General features: G+C 62.4%; 2 protein-coding genes across 6 annotated transcripts; one reads left to right on the plus strand and one right to left on the minus strand.

Annotated features, from left to right (window-relative positions):
- Nucleotides 1-707: 707 nt before the first annotated feature.
- Nucleotides 708-14,333, plus strand: CDK11B (cyclin dependent kinase 11B). 5 transcript variants are annotated; one of them, XM_059691566.1, is made up of 20 exons: nt 708-858; nt 1,072-1,193; nt 1,970-2,085; nt 3,388-3,515; nt 4,598-4,736; nt 7,915-8,051; nt 8,421-8,543; nt 8,637-8,732; nt 8,814-8,978; nt 9,888-9,953; nt 10,568-10,743; nt 11,502-11,592; nt 12,155-12,276; nt 12,456-12,561; nt 12,941-13,062; nt 13,139-13,246; nt 13,324-13,440; nt 13,527-13,675; nt 13,748-13,937; nt 14,030-14,333. In XM_059691566.1, the coding sequence occupies exons 2-20, from the start codon at nt 1,083-1,085 to the stop codon at nt 14,120-14,122; spliced, it is 2,355 nt and encodes a 784-aa protein (XP_059547549.1). In that variant the 5' UTR covers nt 708-858; nt 1,072-1,082; the 3' UTR covers nt 14,123-14,333. The 5 variants fall into 5 exon arrangements, with proteins under 5 accessions (XP_059547549.1, XP_059547550.1, XP_059547551.1 ...); XM_059691567.1 differs by having other exon boundaries at nt 10,574-10,743; XM_059691568.1 differs by having other exon boundaries at nt 3,388-3,485.
- Nucleotides 14,334-14,765: 432 nt separating this feature from the next.
- On the minus strand, nt 14,766-17,153 carry MMP23B (matrix metallopeptidase 23B). The gene is made up of 8 exons (XM_059691583.1): nt 16,812-17,153; nt 16,399-16,538; nt 16,180-16,319; nt 15,943-16,110; nt 15,451-15,615; nt 15,263-15,373; nt 15,047-15,173; nt 14,766-14,975 (listed from the first exon to the last, which is right to left on the minus strand). Exons 1-8 carry the CDS (start codon nt 17,130-17,132, stop codon nt 14,801-14,803), a joined length of 1,347 nt encoding a protein of 448 aa, XP_059547566.1. The 5' UTR covers nt 17,133-17,153; the 3' UTR covers nt 14,766-14,800.
- Between the last annotated feature and the right edge of the window lie 33 nt (nt 17,154-17,186).

The following is a 17,186-nucleotide window of genomic DNA, read 5'->3' on the forward strand; positions in this document are numbered from 1 at the left end:
CTTCCTGTCCCCAAGGCCCCGGGAGCGGAGCACCGCCAGGCGCAGAGGCCCCGTTCGGGCTCCGGAGCCCGCGGGCACCGAGCAGCGGCGGGGCTTGGGGCCGAGGCCTGGGCACAGCCTCTGCTGGCCGTGCTTTTTCCGTTTTAATGGAGTGTTGTAGGTGTCCCCCCCTTCCCGCCCCCCCTTTCAAAAATATTCATTTCGGGGAGGAAGGGAGGCGAGAGACACCGATGATGGGGGGGGGGGTGCACGGTGACCGGGTGCACAGCTCGGTCTCAGCCGGAGCCGCACGAACATCGCGATGGCGGCCTCCTGCGCCCCGACGGGGACTGGGCGGCCACCCCGTGTGCCGTGACCGGAATGACCTCCGCAGGCGATGCTCTATCCGCTGAGAGAACCGGCCAGGGCCGCCCCCCGCTTTTTAAATTGCTTTCGGATGTGGGAGTGAACCGCTGGCCGCCGCCGCGCCCCCCACCGGCGCCGGTGCCCTGGCCCGGAAGCCCCCGCCCTCAGCCCGGCGCAGCGCGCTTCGCTCCAACCGCGGGCCCGGGCGGCCAGGCTGTGAGGGCGGCGGGCTCGGTCGGCGCCGCGGAGGAGCCCGCGGGGCGTGGGGGGGGACCCGGCGGCCAGGCCGCGAGGGACGGCGGGCGCGGCGCCCGGACTGGCTCCACCGCGAGTCATCAGACCGCGCCGAGGCCGGAAGTGACGCGCATGGGCCCCGTTCTCCGGCCGGAACCTGCGGCCGCGGTCTCCGTGACGTCATCACCCCGCGCCGACGCAGGAAGTAACGACGCTCCGGGCGCGCGCCGGGCGCAGTTTCTCCTCGGGCTCCGGACCGGCGGCGGCGGCGGCGCAGGGGTGAGTAGCAGCCGCTCCCGCTCCCTCGTCCCGCCCGCGAGGCCTTGAGGCCGAGGCGGCGGCGGGCACCGCGCTCCCCGATCCCCCCCGCCGGACCCTCCCTCGGGAACGCGAGGCCCGCGGGCCGCTCCTGCCGAACCCGGACCGGGACCCGGGCGCGGCGGCCCGAGCCGGGTGGCGGGAAGGCCCGCGCTGACGGCCCGCCCCCCGCAGAGCCTCCTCCAATGGGTGATGAAAAGGACTCCTGGAAAGTGAAGACCTTGGATGAGATCCTCCAGGAGAAGAAGCGCCGGAAGGAGCAGGAGGAGAAGGCGGAGATCAAGCGCCTGAAAAACGTAAGCCGCGCTCTCAGTCGGTTCTCACGGAGATTTAATTCTCTGCCCTCGTTTTTCCATTAGAGCAGCGCTCCTGGGCGACGTTCTTTGTTCCTCCGAATGTCGCAGGTGAGCCCCGTCTCCTCCGCTCACCGCGCTCAGACCCCGGCGCCCGCGGGGGCAGCTCGCCCCGCAGCCCAGGGCGAGGCGCCTGGCTTTCCTCGCTGTTAATCGGCACCTCTGACCCCCCCCCCCCCGGGCCTCAGGGCGGGGGCGGGGGGTTGCCTGGCCCTCGCGACCCGTGCTTGGCGGCTTCCCTGGTTTGCAGAGCAACATCCACAGACCCCCCCCCCCCCCGGGTGCGGAGTGGGTATCGGGGGCGCGAGGAGAGGGCATAGGGTTTCGATAGAGGCATCGGGAGCGCAAGGAGGGGGCATCGGGGGTGCGATCGGGGCATCGGGGGTGCAATAGCGGCATCGGGGGCGCGAGGAGGGGGCATCGGGGGTGCGATCGGGGCTCTCCGATGAGATGGGTCTCAGCCCCCGGGCCGCAGTGAGGCTCGGTTGGCGCCTGAGCAGTCCGGTCCGTGGCGGAGGCCGATGCCCGTCACATGCGCCGGTTTAGCTTCCCCCGGGCTCTGCGTTAGAGTCGTGGTTGGGTGTCTGGGGCTTGAATGGAAGCATTTCTGCATTTTGAGGGTGAAACCTGAGTGATGTTCCTAAGGGAAGCTAGCTCAGCCTGCGGGGGGTTGGGTCTGGGCTGCTCTTGCCTGAGGGGTCGCTCTCCTTGCTCCGCAGTCTGATGACCGCGACTCCAAGCGGGATTCCCTGGAGGAGGGGGAGCTGAGGGACCACCGCATGGAGATCACCATCCGGAACTCGCCCTACAGGAGGGAGGACTCCATGGAGGACCGGTGAGCGCAGGCGCCGGCACTGGACAGAGGGACGCGGGGCCCAGCCGGTCCTGGGGTTCACCATGGAAACGGCTCCAGCGTGGTGTCCGCTCCCACCCCCTTCTTGTGGGAAGACTTTTCTCGCTGATGCCTCAGTCGGCCCTGCACTCACAGGCGTGAGGACTCGGCTGGGGTCTCGGCGGTGGCCGCCTGAGGTTTGCACAGGCCGAACAGCGGCTCCGGTCCGTGTTCCCGCTGCTCCCTGTCCAGTCTCCACTTGTGTCCTCCTCGGATCCCTCTCTCACTAAAGGCAACATGACCCGAAAAGAAGGCAGAACCGCACAGGCTGTGACGCTCCCAAGATGGTGGTCAGATAGGCGGTTGAAGATACTGTTAAATGACTTTGGGTTTGATTAAAACGGTGGGGCCTTTTTTAAACACAGCTTTATTGGGGTATAAATGACAATAAACTGCACATGTTTAAAACACGCAATGTGACAGTTCTACACGCAGTGTGACAGTTCTGCACGCAGTGTGACAGTTCTACACGCAGTGTGACAGTTCTGCATGCAGTGTGACAGTTCTACACGCAGTGTGACAGTTCTGCACGCAGTGTGACAGTTCTGCACGCAGTGTGACAGTTCTGCAGCAGTGTGACAGTTCTGCACGCAGTGTGACAGTTCTGCACGCAGTGGGACAGTTCTGCACGCAGTGTGACAGTTCTGCACGCAGTGGGACAGTTCTGCAGCAGTGTGACAGTTCTGCACGCAGTGTGACAGTTCTGCACGCAGTGGGACAGTTCTGCAGCAGCGTGACAGTTCTACAGCAGCGTGACAGTTCTGCACGCAGTGTGACAGTTCTGCACGCAGTGTGACAGTTCTGCACGCAGCGGGACAGTTCTGCAGCAGCGTGACAGTTCTACAGCAGCGTGACAGTTCTGCACGCAGTGTGACAGTTCTGCACGCAGTGTGACAGTTCTGCACGCAGTGTGACAGTTCTGCAGCAGTGTGACAGTTCTGCACGCAGTGTGACAGTTCTGCACGCATGGGAAACTATTTCAAGATAAGGAACTTGTCCATCACCCCCTAACGTTTCCTCAGGCATTTTTGTTCCATATGCCACAGTGATTTCTCACACTTTTCATATGAGTCCATTTAGTTTACAGTCTTGGCTAAGTTTCATCATTAACATAATTTTTAAATGATGGTTCCGATTCCATTTTATTGATAATCTGCGTTCTCCCTTCTGTGTTGGAGACACTCCCTCACCCGGTGCTCTCCGTGACCTGCTCGGCATGATGTGGCCTCTTGTGTCTTATTTCAGAGGAGAGGAAGATGACTCTTTGGCTATCAAACCACCCCAGCAAATGTCACGGAAAGAAAAGGCTCATCACAGGAAAGATGAGAAGAGAAAAGAGAAACGTAGGCATCGTAGTCATTCAGCAGAAGGGGGTACAGAGCATTTTTCTTTTGTGTCGTGTTCAAGTGTGGTCTGTTTCCTAGTTCATAGCCTCCTGCCTTCAGAAAACAGTGGAAAGATTCGGAGAGAAAGTGAAATTGTAGCTAAATCATAAACTTATGGGAAATCATTCTGAAAAGCTACTTCATTTTCCTTTGGCCGTTCTTTTTCCTGACATGACGTTGTTTGGTGGTAGTTTACACATAAGACTCACAAGCCTAGGGGAGAAGCACACTGTTCAGTGCTGAGTTGCTGTAGCTAAAAAAGCCAAGCAGTGGCTTCGCTCCCGCCATCACCAAGAGCTGCCGCCTGGCGTGAGGCAGGGCTCGCTCGTTCGCACGCAGGTGGTGAGCGTAGTTGTGTGGCTCGTAGGCGCTCACTCAGCAGAGCCAAGCTTCGTCCTCTGTGCTGTATGAATGGAGACTTCTTAAATTATGGAAATACATACAGTCTAATCATAGTTTGTTCAATACGGAAAATGTTAAGAATACAGTGGAACCTCGTTTGTCCAGTGTCTCTCATCTCGAATAATTTGCTTCTCAACCTGACAGCCCTTCATGCTGAACCTGTATGATCAGTCTTGCATCTCTCAGGTGACAAAGTGAATATGGGTCAGTTTAACACTGTTATCATCTCAGGATATTGTGCTGTGAACATTTTTGTGGCTTTTTACTTATGTTGCTGCTTATAATTGTTAGTTTTTTTACTGTACATCTCCTTTTTGTTAAATTTTCATTTACATTTCACATTCTTGTTTTTAGTGTTTTCTTTTATAGATTAGACAGTACAGTAGACATGTACTGTATATAAGAAAGGTGAAAACGGCATCATTTGGGCGTCTGGAACGAATTAATTACACGATTCCTAATGGGAAAAAATGATTGGGTTTTCAAGCAGCCTTCCAGAATGAATGAATGAAAAGTTCAGGAAGCGAGGTTCCACTGTATTAAGTAATCCCAGTTGTTTATTTTTTCTTCGCTTTATATTTCCACATAAGTGTTCGCAAGGTATGTTTCTTCACGTGTCACACCTCTCCCTCTCCCTCTCTCTCTCTCTCTCTCTCTCTCTCTCGCAGGCAAGCACGCCAGAGTGAAGGAGAAGGAGCGAGAGCATGAGCGGCGGAAGCGGCACCGAGAGGAGCAGGACAAGGCGCGCCGGGAGTGGGAGAGGCAGAAGAGGCGGGAGATGGCCAGAGAGCACTCCAGGAGAGAGAGGTAGCGGGCATGCTTGTGAGGGGCTCTCGGTGCTTGTGATGGTCAGCGTCCCACCAAAGCTGCGAAAAAGCATCTAGAACAGACTTGTGCCAGGTGGGGCGTGACATGGCCACGGCACAGTAGATGTGGGTGTAAACTAGGGCCACTCTGCATTGAGGTCATTTCCAGAGAAAGCCTGGGAGGTGGCCTGCTGTGAGGCCGGGAAGCAGGTAGATGGGCTCCCATCCCGGCAGCCCAGGCTGCACGGAGCAGGCATCTAAGGAAGGTGTGTGAGAAGAGCCTTGGTGGAGGGAGAAGCTGAGGCCAGGAGGTAAAGGTCTGAGACCACTGGGAGGCGAGCACATCCCTCACCGTGTCTGGTGCGTGGGTAGCATGTGAAACATCCGTGCTTGCTGACCTGTGCTGACTGTGCCGTGTGGGCTGACCGTACAGCTGTGCACACCCTACTGGAGCCAGGCTTGAGAATAGAAGGAACATGGACAACAGCAGTAGCTCCGCCGCACGGAGACCGAGTCCCCAGGTTTAAACAAACAGCGACACCCGAGAGGACACGTTAGAATCCAGAGTTGCTACAACATTATCTAAAATGTCCACTTTCAACAGAACATTTTGAGATGTACAAGGAAATCGGAAAGTGTGACTCCTGTTAAGGAAGAAAAGCATCAGTAGAAACTGTCCAGATGTAGCTTCTTGGCTTCAGAAGAGAGAGGAAGCCGTGAGGGAGGCGGATGGCGGGCAGCTGCTCGGAAGGGCAGAGCCTCAGCAACTGCAGGACGTTCCCGGTGACGCCGCCCGGGCAGCGGAGGCCACGGAGTGAGACTTCCCAAATCTGATGAGAATGGTCGAGATTTCCAAAAAGAGTGAACCCCAAGTACAGAAAGACGGGGTCCGTCTGGCGGGAGCCGGCGGGGAGGTCTTGAGAGGCAGCAGTAGAGACACTGTCTCCACAGAAGAGCTGCGGTCCCGGGTGGCTGCCGGCGCGGGAGGCCAGAGGCAGGATCGCATGTTCACACTGAGAAGCTGTCCACGAGGACTGTGGCCCGCAAGACGGCTCTCAGTGCACGTGGACTGGCTTAGCAGGACCTGGAGTTACTCCAAGACCTTCAGCCGAACGGAAATGACTCCATTCGGCAGCAAATCCACAGGAAGAAAAGACAAGCGCTGGGAACCGGTGTGTTTCTTCTCACCTCTCTTCTGCAAAAGACGCGGGATTGCAGAACAGCGATTACCCAGACGCTCGTGCAGCATGGAACACGCAGAGGCTGCACAGAGGGGCAGGGAGGGGCCTGGAGCCCTTGCTCTGTCTCACGGGAATGGACTTGGTGTTAATCTCGGGAGTTGCACCCGAGAGCCCTGGCACGGACCCAAGGGTAAGAGCAGGATTACAGTGGCGCCAAAGGCACTTAGTCCAAGGCAGGAGCAGAGGAACCAGAAGAAGACAGAAAACGAGGAGCAAAAAAAAACAAGTCCAACCATACCCGTAGTTATATTAACAGGGACATGGTCTCTGTACCGACAACGGCGAGATTGTCAGGAAAGTAAGACCCAACTGTATGCTGCCTGTGAGGGGAACCCCTTAGAGTCAAAGGCAAAAGTGGGTTGAACGGAAAAGGCTGGTGAGAGGCACACCGTGCAGACAGCACCACGGAGGGCTGGAGCGGCTTCCCAGTGACAGAACAGAGGCCTTCAGAACAGCAAGCTGCACGCGCACATCAGGGCAGAGGTGGGACAGCGGTCAAGCTCTGCACCTGCGAGAGCCCAAGGGGCACAAGCCAAGAACAGCTGGTCCCCGTTGGAAATGTCTGCTCGTCGTAGGACAGAAAATCAACCAGGTCATGGACGTCCTGGAAAATAACACCAACCACCCCTCTCCCGCGGGCTCAGCCTCCCCCTGCCGCTGCAGGGCACTCACTGCAGGAGCTCCTGGGACAGTTCCCAACAGGCTGCACGCAAGGCTATACAACAGACTTGGGACTTGAGAGAATTGAAAGCACACCTAGTGTGCCCTCTCACCATGCAAGAATTAAGGTGGAAGTCGGCAACAAAGGGAAATCCCCAAACGTTTGGAAACCCAACAACCATTTCTGAATAACCTGTGGCCCGAAGAAGAAATTATATAAAAAAGTAGAAACTGTTCTGAGTGAAAACAAAAGCCATGTCAGAACCCAGGGTGCAGCTAAAACTGCCTCGAGGGAAAGCTTGGCTTGAAGCACTGATGTCCGAAAAGGAAGGTGTCCAGTCAGTCACCTGAGCGTCCACCTCAAAAAACTAGGAAAGAGAAAAGCAAACAGCCCAAAGCAGCAGCAGAGAAAGGTCCGGGAAATCTGAGCAGATGAGCAGAGCCGCGCGGTGGGGCCTGGCACGGGCAGGGCGGACGGAGGTTTTAGCACTGACCGGCGATGGCTGCGTGATTTCATACGTGGATGAAAGAGTGGGTTCAGTGGCTGAATGTCACCTGTAAATGATACCTCAGCTTTACCTTGAACTAGGCTGGGCCCGGGCGGCTACAGAACGGCACCTGGAGTCCGGGACCCTTTGTCCAGCCGCTCGGGGGGTGAAGGCCGCTCGGGCAGCACTGGCCCCGGGCTGGTGACGGCTGCGGGCCTTGACTGGCTCTCGCCGTGTTTTGCTTGTGCTCATTTTTGTGGGCGTCTGATGGTACTTTTTTATAAAGCTGAGCCAGCTTTTTAGGTTGTGTGTGGACTTGCGAGAGCTGTGGGAGTCGCCTGTGATCACGGCTCACTATCTGGCCGCCTTATGGTGCAGCCACCACACGTGTTTCGGTCACTAGTGTTTCCTGTGCTCAAATGGCACCTCGCCGGGAAGCGGCTTTCCCCGGCTCCCACCGTCACCCCGTAGCCTCGGAGACACACCCCGTGTGCAGGTGGACGTAGCCAGGGCTGTGACACATGCTTGGGAGAGTCTTGGGGCATCTTAGCCCTGGTGACCGGGAACGTGGAACATTCCAGAACCAGCAGGTTTGTTCCTAGCAGGCCTGCCTCCGTGTCCCAGCTCTTCATCCGGCTGTGCTGTCGGGGTGCCTCCTCCGGACGTGCTTGCGCACACGTTCTCCCGTTAAGACGCTCTCCACAGATGGAACACTTACACACCTGAGCGAAAGCGCGGGCGGGAGGGTAAACCCCCTTCTGGGGAAGGAGCTGGCATGTGCCTGTTGCAGGGACCGCCTGGAGCAGCTGGAGAGGAAGCGGGAGCGGGAGCGCAAGCTGCGGGAGCAGCAGAAGGAGCAGCGGGAGCAGAAGGAGCGGGAGCGGCGCGCGGAGGAGCGGCGCAAGGAGCGGGAGGCCCGCAGGGAAGGTGCGCTGGGGGGGGCAGGGGGGCCGTCAGCGGTGGGTGGGGCTGCACCCCAGGGCCACCGCACGCCTGGCGCTTGACAGCATGTCCGTGTCCGGTGCCCCTGCTGCCCACAGGTGGGAGCACAGGCCTGAGGGGTGATTCCCGGCCCTTCCTGGTGGGTCTGGGGGGCCACCTGGACCCTCGGGGTCGGAGCTTCCCTTGGCTTCTAGCCTCTGCCCGGCTGCCATTAGCAAGTGTGTCCGGAGGTCACGTCCGCCCCGCGCACACGTGGGCCGTCGCCTCAGCAGGGGTGTGGGGTGACGGGTGGGGGTGGCCCTGGTGGGAAGAGGCTGCTGCCATCGTGGTCTCCTGTTCTGTGCCGGCTGCCAGTTTCTGCGCATCACCGAGCCATGCGCGAGGACTACGGCGATAAAGTGAAGGCCGGCCACTGGAGCCGCAGCCCGCCCCGGCCCCCGCGGGAGAGGTTTGAGCTGGGAGACGGCCGGAAGCCAGGTGAGGCCGGCAGTGCCCGCTGGGGCCTCTGGTGTCGGTCTTTGAGTTACAGAGTATCTCCCTGCACTCACCTTTGGTGGTTTGCTTCCTAAGTGAAAGAAGAGAAGATGGAAGAGAGAGACCTGCTGTCTGACCTACAAGACATCAGCGACAACGAGCGGAAGACCAGCTCGGCCGAGTCCTCCTCAGGTAGCCGCGCTCCCGGCCGAGCCCAGATGCCCTGCTGCTCAGGAGGGCCGCAGGGTCACTCCTGCTGTTTGCTGCCTACAGCGGAATCAGGGTCAGGCTCTGAGGAGGAGGAAGAGGAGGAGGAGGAGGAGGAGGAGGAGGGGAGCAGCAGTGAAGAATCGGAGGAGGAGGAGGAGGAAGAGGAGGAGGAGGAGGAGGAAGAGGAGACCGGGAGCAACTCTGAGGACGCGTCTGGACAGTCGGCAGGTGAGAGCGCAGGGCACGTGTGTGGTTTTTGTAACCCATTTTATGTATTTGCTAGAGGCCCAGAGCATGAAATTCGTGCATGGGTAGGGTCCCTAGGCCTGGCCGGCGATCAGGGCCCATCTGCAGGGTGATGGGGGTGGGGGGGCGGCGTCACTGGCACCTGCCTTGGCTGTCCTGGGGCCTGCAGGCTGGGGGCAGCTCCTGCGTTGAGCGTCTGCCCCCTGGTGGTCAGTGTGGGTCATAGCGACCGGTTGTTCCACCTGTCTTTCCACTGTTCGGTCAATTTGCATATTAGGCTGTTATTAGATGGGATTTACTTATTATTCATTTGAGAGGGAAGCATCAATTTGTTCCTCTTATTTATGCTTATTCTTGCATGTGCCATGACGGGTTCAAGCCTGCAACCTTGGGGTATGGGGACAGTGCTCTAACCACTGACCGCCTGGCCAGGGCACACAATTGTGTATTTGGATAGAGTCCTGGGATTGACAAAGATAATTAGAAGTCTAATTTGTTTTTTAAACTTTCGTTTTATTTTATTTTTTTGTTAATCCTCACCCAAGGATATTTTCTCACTGATTTTTAGGGAGAGTGTGGAAGAGAGAGAATGACAGAGAGGAACATTGATGTGAGAGAAACACATCGATTGGTTGCCTCCTGCATGCTGCCCTGGGCTGGGGAGCAGCCTGAAACCAATTTACGTGCCTTGACCAGAATCGAACCCAGGACTCTGCAGTCCACAGGCCGATGCTCTATCCACCGGGCAAAGTCTGATTTTTTAAAAAACTTCCAAGTGGAAAACGTCTTGTTGTCTGGGACTAACACAAGGCCCCTGGAAGGAGCAGACCCAGAGCCTGCGGGGGGCACTCGCGGGCGGGGGGACACTGGGTGGACGCTGCTCTCTTGCAGAGGAGGTGAGTGAGGAAGAAATGAGTGAAGACGAAGAGCGAGAGGCTGAGAACCACATCCTCGTTGGTAAGAGGCCTCCCTGGCATCGTTTCTCTTCCTCGTCCGTCCCTAAGTGTGGTGACAACTTCTCAAAAGTTGTGAGCATGACTATGGCAACGTATTCAAAAACCGTCCTCCCAGGCGTGCCGGCCCCGAAGCCACGGGGCGTCCCTGGGCTGCCTGCTGAGACCTGGGCCCACGCAGCACCGGCTGCCTGCAGGGACAGTGCTAGCTGAGTGCCGTCCTCAGGGCCGCCGGGGCTGGACAGCAGGAGGCAGGGCACTGCCAGCCTGCCCGGCCTCAGCGCGGGGGAGCGAGGGGAGCAGCTCGGGTCCGTGGCTGGTGGGTACAGGCCACACGGGCCGGCATGGCCACAGGCAGCTACGCTGAGCCCTTGGGCCTGTGAGTTCCAGGGCTGCCTCCTCAGAGCTCAGCGTCTGGTCAGTGGCTCACAGTGGCTGTGGCCGTGGCCCGGCTGGCGGGCCCCAAGGCCCAGGTGCCCTCTGTCCAGGGGAGCAGCTCGTGTGGCAGGCACCCTGGGGTTGCTGCCGTGTGGCTTCTTGGTGTTCCCACCCCCAGACCAGGAAGGGGCTTGTGGCAGTGGCTCATTCCCGGTTCCATGATTGGTTTAAACTTGGAAGTTCCAGAGTCACGATTCGACCGAGATTCCGCGGACAGCGAAGAAGGGGAGGAAGAGGTGGGCGAGGGCACCCCCCACAGCACCGCCCTGACCGAAGGCGAGTTCGTGCCCGAATCCCCAGCCCTGTCGCCCATCGAGCTCAAGCAGGAGCTGCCCAAGTACCTGCCCGCCCTGCAGGTCAGGCGCCCGGCACGCTGGCTCCTTTGCTGGTCGTGAGGGGCCGGGGGTGGGGGTGGGGGTGGGGGTGGGGGGAGCAGAGCCGGGGGCGGGGGTTTGTCCTGAGCGCAGTGACCATCGCGCTGGGCTCGGCCACCGGCCTCCTTTGTGCCCCTGGTCGTGGTCCAGCCTCTGCCCGCACCTCCCAAGGCCCTGCCACAGCCGGGCGTGTGGGAGGCAGGCAGCCGGTGCGGCCGGCTCGATGGTCACCTCTCCCGGGGCCTCGCCCAGTGTGTGTGGGATCGGAAGGCCTGCGGGAGGCAGCGTGCGTCTTCTCTTTGGGAAAATACCAGTAACGGGGGCACCGCGAGGGGGGCGAGGGGTGGAGGGGTGAGTGGCGACCCCACCGAGGCCTCCACCCGCTCGGGGCCCCTCGGCCATCCCAGCTGCCTTAGCGGCTCTGCTTAGGGGCTTCTGAGCGGAGGCCCTGGCCGCACGTGACACAGGATGGTGCCCCCTGCACGGGGCCCCACCCAAGGGGGCTTCTCCGGCCCAGCAGAGCCCGTGCGGCGGGAGGCGGGGCTGGTGCTGCCGGCCCTCCTGTCCTCGGGGCGCAGGGCAGGCCGGGGGCTGGGAAGGAAGGCCTGGGACCGGCTCTGGGTTGTGTCACATCGCGGGGCCTGCGCTCACTGAAGAAAAGGGAAGGAGGGAGCTGCTCCCCACCCCCCCACCCCCCCAGATGCCAGGGCTGCCACTCCTCATGCCAGCGCCTCCTGCAGGGCTGCCGCAGTGTGGAGGAGTTCCAGTGCCTGAACAGGATTGAGGAGGGCACCTATGGGGTGGTGTACCGAGCGAAGGACAAGAAGACAGGTGGGTGGGCTCGCGTGGCCCCCAAGGGGATGGAGACGGCAGGGGTGGGGTTGCCTGAGGACTGTCTGTGGTCGCGCCCCGCAAATCCCCAAGCGGCCTCCATGCTGCTCTGAGGGAGGCCGGGCCACGTGCAGGGAGCTGCGATCTGAGCCCTGGCCCTTCAGCCTCAAGGTCACAGGTACACAGTCCCTGTGATCCTGGGAATCCCCCCTGGTGTTGGCAGGGGTCTGGCCTTGCCCAGCCTGCACCTGGGCATGACTCAGGGGTGACACTCAGAGCCGCTGAGCCCCTGGTACCTCCAGAGGCCGAGGCAGCCTGGCCAGGAGACTCCTGTTCGGTTGCCACAGCAGGGGCGGGTAGACCCAGTCTGGGCCAGGTCTCGGAAGGGCAGAGTGGGTCTGAGCCGAGTCCCTGCTGGAGGCTTGGGGGGGGTCACAGCAGGTGCCAAGGAGGCTGGTGCGAATGGGCTTGTGTCCGCGTGGACACGCCTGGGGCTTCCTGGCGCTCGCACGTGTGAGCTCCCCGCGGGGAGGTGTCGGCACCGTCTTGGCACTGTTTTCAGATGAGATTGTGGCTCTGAAGCGGCTGAAGATGGAGAAGGAGAAGGAGGGCTTTCCGATCACCTCGCTGAGGGAGATCAACACCATTCTCAAGGCGCAGCACCCCAACATCGTGACCGTTAGGGTAGGTGGCCTGCGCGGGAGGGAGGCCCGGCCTCCAGCCCTGTCGGGCCCTTCCCAGTCCTCACTCTGGGTCCCAGCTCCCGCCTGGTTCTGCTCGGATTCGGCTTCTGGGGCGGCTGGCGGTCAGGGCACAGGCGGGGCCAGGGCCGCGGGGGCCACCAGCCTGGTCTCGTTTCCTAGGAGATTGTCGTGGGCAGCAACATGGACAAGATTTACATTGTGATGAACTACGTGGAGCACGACCTCAAGAGCCTGATGGAGACCATGAAGCAGCCTTTCCTGCCAGGTGAGCCAGGCGGGGCCGCAGCCTGTGCCCATAGTGTGCCTGCGTGTGAGTGCATGTGCCTGTGTGTGTGTGTGCCTGTGTGTGAGTGCGTGTGAGTGCGTGTGAGTGCATGTGTCTGCGTGTGAGTGCATGTGCGTGTGTCTGTGTGTGTGCCTGCGTGTGAGTGCGTGTGCCTGCGTGTGAGTGCGTGTGCCTGTGTGTGTGTGCATGTGCCTGTGTGTGTGTGCCTGTGTGTGAGTGCGTGTGTCTGTGTGTGTGCCTGCGTGTGAGTGCGTGTGCCTGCGTGTGAGTGCGTGTGCCTGCGTGTGCCTGTGAGTGCATGGGAGGCCACGCGGGGCTGGGGCGTCTCGGGGTGAGAGCACCGTGCCCCTCGCCGCAGGGGAGGTGAAGACGCTGATGATCCAGCTGCTGTGCGGAGTGAAGCACCTGCATGACAACTGGATCCTGCACCGCGACCTCAAGACCTCCAACCTGCTGCTGAGCCACGCCGGCATCCTCAAGGTGAGCGCGGCCCCGGTGAGCGCGGCCCCCGGTGAGCCCAGCCCGGCACCCACTCCCGGCCCCACTATCCTTGCAGGTGGGGGACTTCGGGCTGGCACGTGAGTATGGGTCCCCTCTGAAGGCCTACACCCCTGTCGTCGTGACCTTGTGGTACCGCGCCCCAGAGCTGCTGCTGGGGGCCAAGGTACGTGCTGGGCTGGGTGGGGCCTGCCCCACCCTGCGCTCGGTCCCGCTGGCCCCTGAGTGTGTCCCTGTCCCCAGGAGTATTCCACGGCCGTGGACATGTGGTCCGTGGGCTGCATCTTTGGGGAGCTGCTGACGCAGAAGCCACTGTTCCCCGGGAAGTCAGAGATTGATCAGATCAACAAAGTGTTTAAGGTGGGTCAGGGCACCATGCGGGGGGGTCAGGGCCTGGCTGGGGGGTCGCTGCTGGGCATGGATGTTTTGAGACGTCCCTTTCTCAGGACCTGGGGACGCCCAGTGAGAAGATCTGGCCGGGCTACAACGAGCTGCCCGCCGTGAAGAAGATGACCTTCACCGAGTACCCCTACAACAACCTGCGCAAGCGCTTCGGCGCGCTGCTGTCCGACCAGGGCTTCGACCTCATGAACAAGTGAGCCGCTGTGGGGGCGGGGGCGGGCGCCTTCCCAGCCCTCCCAGGGCTCCAAGCGCCTTGTTCTCCCAGGTTCCTGACCTACTTTCCTGGGCGGAGGGTCAGCGCTGAGGACGGCCTCAAGCACGAGTATTTTCGCGAGACCCCCCTCCCCATCGACCCCTCGATGTTCCCCACGTGGCCCGCCAAGAGCGAACAGCAGAGGGTGAAGCGTGGCACCAGCCCGAGACCCCCCGAGGGAGGCCTCGGCTACAGCCAGCTGGTGAGGGGCGGGCAGGCAGGGGGGACGGTGTGAGGGGTGTCCCTGGGATTAGCTGGCCCGGCCAGGGCCCCACGGTGCCACTTGCTCCCCAGGGTGACGACGACCTGAAGGAGACCGGCTTCCACCTCACCACCACCAACCAGGGGGCCTCGGCCGCAGGCCCTGGCTTCAGCCTCAAGTTCTGAGGCTCAGCGTGGACCCCAGAAACAGCGGGACCAGGGGCAGGAGCGGCCACAGCCTGTGGGCCAGACCCGCGTCCCGCCCAGATGACAGGCTGCTGCGGCCTGGGCTGCCGTGAAGGAGCCTCAAGTCGAACTGCTGGCCTCGTTTTCCATGTTTCGTTTGTCTTGGCTTGTAAATTTGTAGAATTAAATCTTATTTCCTTGTGGAAGAAAAGGCTCTTTTTTCAGATTTATCACATTTGACACATGAGGAGGGGAAGCCAGTGCAGAGGGTACAGCCACACGTGCACGTGGTCAGGTCCTGGCTGTGATTTCAGTCTCTCTAATCTTGAGGCTCCTGCGTGGGCGCCTCCTGCCCTCAGCGGGCACCCGTAGCCCAGCGCCCACAGCTGGGCACGCAGAATTGCGTACGAGGTGGTTACACCTTTTAAGATGCGGTGAAATGTTGGAGGGAGCGCTGCTGTGTCTGGCCCTGCGCTGGCCCTGGCCCCACAGTCGGGGACCAAGTGGTTGGTCTCTGGCCCCACGTGGGCCGGCCTCTCCCTGCCTCCAGCTCCTGCTCTGACTGGACTGGGCCTGGCCCCAGGCACCCCAGATCCTAAGGGGCCAGGTCTAGAGGGCCCCACCCCCCAAGAAAGGGCGTGGAGACGTCAGAGAGAAAACCTTTATCAGCGCCGGCGCTCAGGGGCGCACGCGCACGCGCCAGGAGTAGGTGGTGAGCACGCGCTGCCGCCGGCGCACCACGCAGGTGTAGGTGCCCTCGTTGATGGCGTTGGCGATGATGCTCAGGTGCGCCTCGCCCAGCGCCAGGTACCCAGGGTAGGAGGACTCCAGCGGCTCCTGGTCCTTGTACCAGCTGCGGGGGGGCAGGGAGGCTGAGTGGGGGGACCCCAGCCCGCCGCCCCTCGCCCCGGCCGGGTCACTCACTGCACTTTGCCTTTCTTGTGCAGGATCTTCTGGCCGCAGCGGAAGGTCACGTTCCGGCCCTCCGACACCAGCCGGGTTTTGGTCCTGGGGGGCGGCGCGGTGGCGGCCACCGTGGGGAAGGGGAACTCTGCGCAGGAGGGAGGGAGGGAGAGGCCGGTCAGCACCCCGCCCCCGCCCCGCCCCGCCCCGCCCGGGCCAGGCTGGGACCGGCCGCACCGTAGCAGAAGTCGCAGCTGCTGGGGCACAACCTCTTCATGAGCCTCCGGCGGGCGTCGCAGAAACCCCTCCGCGCCCAGGACGCGCACACGAACAGCCGGTCCAGGCAGCCTACAGGGGGCGGCCTGGCCTCAGGGCCTGCCCCGCGCCCCGCCCGCCCCCGGCCCGCAGCCGCCGCAGGCACCCACCGTAGAGCCGGTGCAGCCCCCACAGCTCATCCTGCGACAGCGCCTTCCAGCCGCGCAGCGTGGCGTTGAGGTGCATGAGCGCGCGGCCGTGCTGCGAGTGCATCAGGCCCAGCGCGTGGCCGATCTCGTGGGCCGCCACGTGCACCAGGTCGGTCAGCCACACGCCTGCAGGCCCCGCCGGTCAGCGCCGGGGGCCCGGCCGCCCACCGCCCCGGCCCCCTCCTTGCGGCCCCCGTCTGTAGGGCAGGAGTCTCTGGCAGATGAGAGGTTCCCGGCCGGCCGGCGCGGGCGGCGCAGCGGTGAGCTCACCCCCAGGAATGCAGCTCCGCTCGGCGTGGGGATTAGAGGCCCAGAACTCCCGGAACTCAGGCCTGTGGCCTCCTCACAGCCGCCCCCTCCCTGCCTGCTTCACCCCAAATCGCAGCCCTGCCCCCAGCCCTCCACCGGGACCCCAGGGCGCGGAGGGTCCCCCAGGGGGCCGGCCGCCGTCACCTTTCTTCCAGCTGTAGCGCGTGGGGCCCAGGACCCAGTACTCGCTGTCGTCGAAGTGGATGCCGCCGTGCGGGGGGAAGAAGGCGTGGGCCAGCTCGCCCGTGGGGCCGTCGAAGCAGTGGTGCAGCGCGGACACCAGGCAGTCGGTGTGGTTGGCCGGGTAGAAGCCTATGGAGCACAGGGCTGAGGCGGGGCGGGCGGCGGGCGGGGGGCGGGCGGCGGGGGCGCGGCACTCACCTATTCGGAGGTCACTGGGCTGCTCTGGGGCCACCTCGCGGAAGCTGAAGGGGGAGACGTCACTCCACATGCGGAAGGCGGCGGCCAGGCCCCGCCGGGTCTCGCCGGGACTCAGAAGATTCCGCGGGAAGGAGAGGATCCTGGGGTGGAGGGTCAAGGTTAGGGTTGGCGGCGGGGCTGCTGCCGCGCCCCCCCCCCCCCCCCAGGCCAGGGTCGCACCTGTATGTGAGGTTGAAGTGGTCCCAGCGCAGCCTGGCCGGGGTCAGCGTGTAGCGGCGTCTGCGGGGCGCCTGGGGGAGCAGCGGACCGGGCCCCGGGGTGGTGAGAACACCCGCGGGGTGGGGCGCGGCGGCGTCTTCCTTCAAAGGAAGCAAGTGCTCCGAGGAGGCAGCAGGGGCTGCCTGATGCAAAACGCGAGGAAGAGACGGGCCGTGAGTGAAGGAGGTGGGGGAGCGCTGCCTGGTTTTCCACCCCGCGCGCCTTTACAGCCCGAAAGGAAAAGGGCTTGAGAACCAGCCGGGTCAGAGTGGGCGGAGCTGGAGGGATGCTGTCCCCCACCCCCATCCACTGGGCGCCGTGGACGCGCGGACACTCGGACTCCTGCGCTGTCCCTGGCGCCGGGAGGGACTCACCTGCGCTGCGCTTGAGGCGGGCCGGGCAGCCGGCAGGGCCCCCAGCCGGACCAGCAGCAGGAGCACGGGCAGCAGGCACAGGGCGCCCAGCACGGCCCCCCACCAGCCGGCCTGCGCGCGGGCCCCCGACGACGCCCAGGGGACGCAGGCCCCGCGGGCCATGGCGCCTGCGGACTTGCTGTGGGGGCTCCGGGCGCGTGGGCTGCGGGGACCGCAGGCGCGGGAGGAGCTGGGGGAGGCGCCGAAGCGGCTCGGATTACAGCCCCGGCGTGGGGGTGGGGAGGCGGGGGCGGCCACCCCTGAAGGGAACCAGCTGGCCATCCCGCTGTTGGCGCCGGGACCCCGGCCGGGGCAGGGCCTGCTGGGCGGGGACGC

This window comes from Myotis daubentonii, chromosome 3 (assembly GCF_963259705.1).
Source record: "Myotis daubentonii chromosome 3, mMyoDau2.1, whole genome shotgun sequence".
Lineage (NCBI taxonomy): Eukaryota > Metazoa > Chordata > Mammalia > Chiroptera > Vespertilionidae > Myotis > Myotis daubentonii.

What these genes read in the sequence shown, in the direction of transcription:
- MMP23B (XM_059691583.1), bottom strand. Translation starts at nt 17,132, where the DNA reads ATGGCCAGCTGGTTCCCTTCAGGGGTGGCCGCCCCCGCCTCCCCACCC. An exon ending in GCCCAGTGACCTCCGAATAG is followed by an intron (nt 16,111 to 16,179) that starts GTGAGTGCCGCG and finishes TGTGCTCCATAG; the next exon opens with GCTTCTACCCGGCCAACCAC. An exon ending in CACAAGAAAGGCAAAGTGCA is followed by an intron (nt 14,976 to 15,046) that starts GTGAGTGACCCG and finishes GCCCCCCCGCAG; the next exon opens with CTGGTACAAGGACCAGGAGC.
- CDK11B (XM_059691566.1), top strand. Translation starts at nt 1,083, where the DNA reads ATGGGTGATGAAAAGGACTCCTGGAAAGTGAAGACCTTGGATGAGATC. An exon ending in GAGGACTCCATGGAGGACCG is followed by an intron (nt 2,086 to 3,387) that starts GTGAGCGCAGGC and finishes GTCTTATTTCAG; the next exon opens with AGGAGAGGAAGATGACTCTT. An exon ending in GCCTCGGCTACAGCCAGCTG is followed by an intron (nt 13,938 to 14,029) that starts GTGAGGGGCGGG and finishes CTTGCTCCCCAG; the next exon opens with GGTGACGACGACCTGAAGGA.